Source organism: Eucyclogobius newberryi, unplaced genomic scaffold (assembly GCF_026437365.1).
Source record: "Eucyclogobius newberryi isolate DKJ021-1_F unplaced genomic scaffold, fEucNew1.0.hap1 SCAF_17, whole genome shotgun sequence".
In the NCBI taxonomy this organism is placed as follows: Eukaryota; Metazoa; Chordata; class Actinopteri; order Gobiiformes; family Gobiidae; genus Eucyclogobius; species Eucyclogobius newberryi.
In genome coordinates this window covers 28145565-28150893 of record NW_027315801.1, presented here as the reverse complement: position 1 = coordinate 28150893, position 5329 = coordinate 28145565, and the positions used below count along the sequence as shown (strand labels likewise).

Here is a 5329-nt window from a genome sequence, read left to right as displayed (position 1 = left end):
TGATTCCTGCACCACTGACTTTTAAGCCAAAATGGTAAACAAATAAATCTGTACAAATTCTAAACAATTTAACACCCCGAAATCCCTGTTTGAATCGTTGGTCTACAACATTGGCAGTGTTTTTAACTGCTCTTGCACTCTGGTGTCATCCATCACTGCTGAGTGTTTCCCCCATGTCTCACACACACATGTATAAATCACTGTGCCTGATTTGTGAGGGCCAGGGTTTAAATAATTAAAGAAGTTTAATTTATCAGGATTTAGCGTCTTGACAGCGGAGAATGTGAGACGTCCAGGCAAAGAATAACGTCATTACACCAAAGAAAACGATTGATGATAAATGGACAAAAGAAAGTTCTGCCGTAAAATGATTTATTCTTGAACTGTAAAATATAAAAAACGTGATGTGGTTGTTCAATACAAGTGCATCCCAAAAAATAAGAATATTGTGGAAATGTAGTTTGTGTTTTGGCAGTTCAGATTAACTGCATTTCAGAAAAAAAGAAAAATATATTTTAAAAGTATACAAATGTTTTACAGTGCCAATATAACTTAAATTAATAAATTAATGCCACATTCAAGCCAATTAAGTTGTACATATTCCAATTCCAACATTGGAGTCATTATTACAAATAAAAGTTGTTTGTAAATGTCCAAAGCAATAGTTATGAACCAGGTCAATTTCCAAACCAAAAGTGAAAATTAAAATGTTTTCTTTTTTTCATGCGTGTCTGAATCAGACATCACACTTTTTTTTTTCAAACAAGTACCAGAGATATTTCAGAGGCAGTTTTAACAAAATACCAACGTGTCTAAAATACAGTGATAATGGCTACAGAATAATGCTATAGAAGCAGATACATGGAGCGCTGGCGCCCTCTTGTGGCCACAAACTAAATTGAAAGACCGATATTGAGGCGCTTCTCCTGATGGGATTAGCGGTTAGCCCTATAAAATTGGAAGTCAAAAGTAAGATCTACCAGCAGGCACAAAGACATAAGGGAGAAATGTTACAATAAACAAACAGCCTTGTCTGGCTTTGGTTCAACCCTCATCTTATTTATTCTTTCCAGTAGATCTCTGAATGTGTGAAAAGCACATCTTCAAAACACATGAAATAACACAAAATAACAAACAAAATAATCTTTGTACAGAGCCCTGTACTACACAGTTTATCTTATCTTGAGAGTTTTAACTGCCTTCATACTGGGCCCTGGAATATTTCAATGGATTTTATAAAATTTTAACTTTACTGTGATCATTTGCTGGCAAATGGAAGCCACCTAGTGGTCAAACCTTTTTTATAACATCAAGTATTGACAACAAGGATATCTGATTGCACTGATTACAAGTGTTGGCTATGACAATATGTCATCGATACACCACCATAGTTAAGATTTAACAGGTCAAAAGACCAGACTGGAGAGAACTTATTACACCAGAAGCACAGCGTCATAAATCAGTAGAGTGTGGGCTTGTGCCCAGAGACTCTGGGTTCTATAGAAGATTATGTCAAAACCTAACTTTGAGGTTACATTAACAGAGCTCTGTGAAGCCGTTTCTCATTTAACGAATATCACCACCTTCATGACACAGCACTGTCTTAACAAGACATCAGCATCACTGGCTTTTTTCCATCTGGGGCAATGCAGTTCTTCAGTGGTCCAGGAGAGAGCGCTGTAAAGCCTCTTGAATCATTGTGTGCTCATCTGTAGAGTAATCCTGTCATAACACATACAACAAGATCAGAAACAATGTTATAACAAGTTAATTATGCGGCATTTATAATGGACATGGTGAATACGCACAACAAAGGTATCATAAGAAAAGGTGTGTCTAATCTTCAGGTGTTGCAAAAAGTCAGTGCTTCTATAGTTGGGGTCCCCCCAGGGCATAGAGGCACAGATAGGGCACACCTACACAAGAAAGTACAGTTACATGTTGCACACAACAGTTCAAACCGGCTTGACACCGTGTCATCATCAGCATCAGTAACATTCTCACCACTTGGCGACTGTCCCTTGAATGTTGGGAAGTACAGTGCTCCATCAGGCCGTCCTGGTCCAGGTTTGGGCAGTTACAGTAAGGGCAAGTGAAGGTGTAGCGGTTTGGTACAGGACTGGAAACCAATGTGAATATTAGTTTAGAAGTAAAGATATTTAATATGTGTATTTGCATATCATTTGAATGGCCAAGCCATATGAAGCTGCTATATTTGGGGAAAACAAATCAAACTAATATTTACTATTATTTAATTTTCACCTGATTATGGCAGGTTGGCTCTGGGCAGTGGTCCTCACCCCTTCCTCGATGTACTCCTGAAATTTAGAACAACCAGCTGTATGGGCTCTCATCTGGGACAAACCGACCTAAAGAATGAAAAATCTCTGTGAATGAACGTTCTTACACGTTTTAGATAATCAATGACACATATAATGCAGACTGGATTGCATTTCACTGTTTTAATACACAGCACACTGAAAGTACAAACGACTTTAGCTTTGAGGTGTTCAATTGAGCTAGTTAAAAATGATATTATATAGTAAAGTATGTCACACATACTACATGCTTATCAGGGGTGGGACCAGACAATTCCAACAAGAGGAGACGTCATGAGATTGGAGCAACGAGAATGAGACAAAATTAGATTTTGACATAATTTATAAATAAATTGTGCAGCGGAGTGAACATTGTCCAGGTCACAATTTTGGCTAATTGTTCTAATTGTTGCTCTGTTTTATTTAATAGTGTTGCTGTCATTGTAGCAATACTTTTTGGAACTATGGCTTCTCAAGATGAGTAACTCACCAATTTTCTGTCCAAACCAAATGTAAAATCAAAATAATATCCATTACATGTTTTATCTCAGGAGATTTTGTCTCATCCCTAGTGCAACATAAACATATTGTATTGCCTCACAGTTTATTATTACTAACTGGCTTGTGTCAGTGCTCTGCACAAGGTAAGTATATTAATAGTAACTACACTCTATAGCAATGATGATACACATCCACAGCTCTGTTTCATAGGCTAGATTACAAATACTGACTATGTATTAATTCAGCTTTGACGGGCATACAGACTGAGACAGAGTTGTCTGACCAGTTCTCAACACAAATCCGAGCTGTGGCAGAGCTCTGTTGTGCATGAGAACAGTCTCCACACATACCTGTGCTCCACACCCTTTACACGCCGCTGCAGATGACTGGATCAGGGCCTCCACCTCCACAGCTTTAGTGCAGTGGCCGAGAGCGGCTCTGCACACTGCACACACAGGCTTCTGAGGACGCAGACACTCCTGCAGACAGCTCTGGCAGAACCTGCACCCAGAGGCAGGACATTACAGTTGTATTCACACATTGCTAGGCCTACATGCTTTCTTTAATCAAGCAACAATCATGATGTTCATTGAGTTAGTGATGTCAGCAATGTATCACTTCTAACAAAACTAAAGCTTTATGTTGACACTGACAGTAATAACTGATACACATTTGTGTTTCTTGAACATGTTTGTGTTCTGTTCTTTGAAAATACCAGATTCTGTGCATTAATTTGTGTCCTTCCATTTACATTAACTTCAAATTATAAATTGGATGTTACGTCCTGACAATGCAATTACTCTTAATTGAGTAGTAGTTTCTCCAAGTATGTATTACTCTTACTTGATTCAATTCCTAAACCATTATCTTTACTTCAGTAACATTATTTCTGAAGTAACGTTACTCTTATTTGAGTAAAATGTTCTTGTAATAGCTGACATGGGCCTAGATTAACTACACTTATGCCCTCTTGAAATACCACGCCGCAGCCACAAGAGGGCGTTGGAAATTGTAGTCCTTTGGAAGTCTCGCACAGTTCTCACAACAGCGCTTTGGACTACAAATCCCATCTGGCGTCTTCCCTTTGATGTAAACAAAACTGAAACCGAAATGTCAAGCTTGAATTACCTTTTGTCATATTCTTGTTGTCAAATTGTTTTGCCGCACACAACGAACGTACATGACTGGACTGTTTGATTCCAGCGTCATCGGCCACACTTCATTTTCACAGTGAATGTTGCCGCTGTTATCTTTCAGTTGCACAGCCGCTAGTGCAAGACCCAGACGAGTCATAGCTCAATCTACAAGGAAAAGGGAAACAACTCACGTATGTCCACACTGTGTCCTCACGGGGCTGTCAAAGATCTCCAGACACACGGGGCACAGGAATTCAGACACGTCGCCGGTCCCGTCCGAGGCATTTTTCTTGTGCTGTGCAGAGCTAAATCCTCCGAGCATCGCCATTTCTTTTCTTCTGTCAGCCCCCCACCAGCCGTCCTCGCACAGCACAGACGTAACGTCACTAGTTCCTGGTTCCTTTCGTTTAACGCGGGGGGCGGAGCTACAGGCACACAAACAAAACCATGGAAATCACCGGAGCCCTGGAATTATAATGAAACCTTTTAAGATTTACGGGACATCACGCTTTACGTTCATAGTGAGTCAAGGGGTGTGGTGTGGCATCGGATATTAAGAAGTAAAAATACCATATTATGATCCAGAGGAGAAATACAATGAAAAGGTAGCTTTTGTTATAATATTTAAACCAAACCATTGCCACATAAAGTCACGCACAATGACTGCCGGACGCCTTTAAACCTCTCTGTGAGCACACAGAGTTACATATTGTGACTATGCGGAGGAGCAGAAGTAGTAGGTTTGCCTCCGCACGTGGGCTCCTGAAGCTGCTGAACTGTCAGAGGTGTGCGCATGCGCGCTGAGAAGATGGGAATTTCCAACAGCTGAGGAGGCGTCGCTACCAGAGCTAGCTCTGCTTTAAGGTAAGATTCTGGGTTTGGAGTCACGGCACCACAGACTCACTGAGTCGGCCTGCGCTTAGATTAGTCTGTTTTCTGCTCACACATTTGTGCTCATACACTTGGGCCCCGAAATCAGCTCAGATGAATACTAATCTCGAGCGTAGCTAAGCTCACAGCGTTAGCTGCGCTCAATGGGCGTTTACGGCTTGAGTGTGGGGCCCATGCAGTCAGCATCATGACAGGTGAACTTAGTCCTCTGTGAACTCTCTCTGTGGAGCAGCTTCACGCACGGCCCGTGTGGACTGTGAGAAACAACTACAGGCTGTTCACACTCATGTTTGCTACAGATGGTTTAACGCAGAAGCTCCGTCTGAGACATCTGTATGAAGAGTATTTATATGGATTATGCACACTGCCTTCAAGAAAACCATCTGTCCGGACAAATATGCTTTTATGAACCATGGCGCATTTTATGGGGCGTTTATATTTATTATTACCGGGTTCAGACAAGTGCACATCAAGATCTGGCTT

At 40.8% G+C, this 5329-nt stretch overlaps 2 protein-coding genes across 2 annotated transcripts in view; one reads left to right on the top strand and one right to left on the bottom strand.

Annotated features, from left to right (window-relative positions):
• Positions 1-1029: 1029 nt before the first annotated feature.
• Positions 1030-4409, bottom strand: rnf114 (ring finger protein 114). The gene is made up of 6 exons (XM_072449782.1): positions 4147-4409; positions 3170-3320; positions 2263-2369; positions 2005-2119; positions 1809-1916; positions 1030-1722 (listed from the first exon to the last, which is right to left on the bottom strand). The coding sequence occupies exons 1-6, from the start codon at positions 4281-4283 to the stop codon at positions 1657-1659; spliced, it is 684 nt and encodes a 227-aa protein (XP_072305883.1). The 5' UTR covers positions 4284-4409; the 3' UTR covers positions 1030-1656.
• A 357-nt stretch (positions 4410-4766) lies between these two features.
• spata2 (spermatogenesis associated 2) overlaps positions 4767-5329 on the top strand; it is a 7083-nt gene continuing 6520 nt past the window's right edge. Inside the window, exon 1 of the mRNA XM_072449780.1 lies at positions 4767-4819. The gene's annotated coding sequence lies outside the window, so the exon portion shown is untranslated. The remainder of the gene's footprint in view (positions 4820-5329) is intronic.

Bases quoted from the DNA above. Each gene is read 5' to 3' on its own strand.
- rnf114 (XM_072449782.1), bottom strand. From the start codon at position 4,283: ATGGCGATGCTCGGAGGATTTAGCTCTGCACAGCACAAGAAAAATGCC. The intron at 3,321-4,146 runs GTGAGTTGTTTC...CTCTGGGTGCAG, and splicing joins AGGACACAGTGTGGACATAC to GTTCTGCCAGAGCTGTCTGC. The intron at 1,917-2,004 runs GTGAGAATGTTA...TTTCTTGTGTAG, and splicing joins CAAGGGACAGTCGCCAAGTG to GTGTGCCCTATCTGTGCCTC.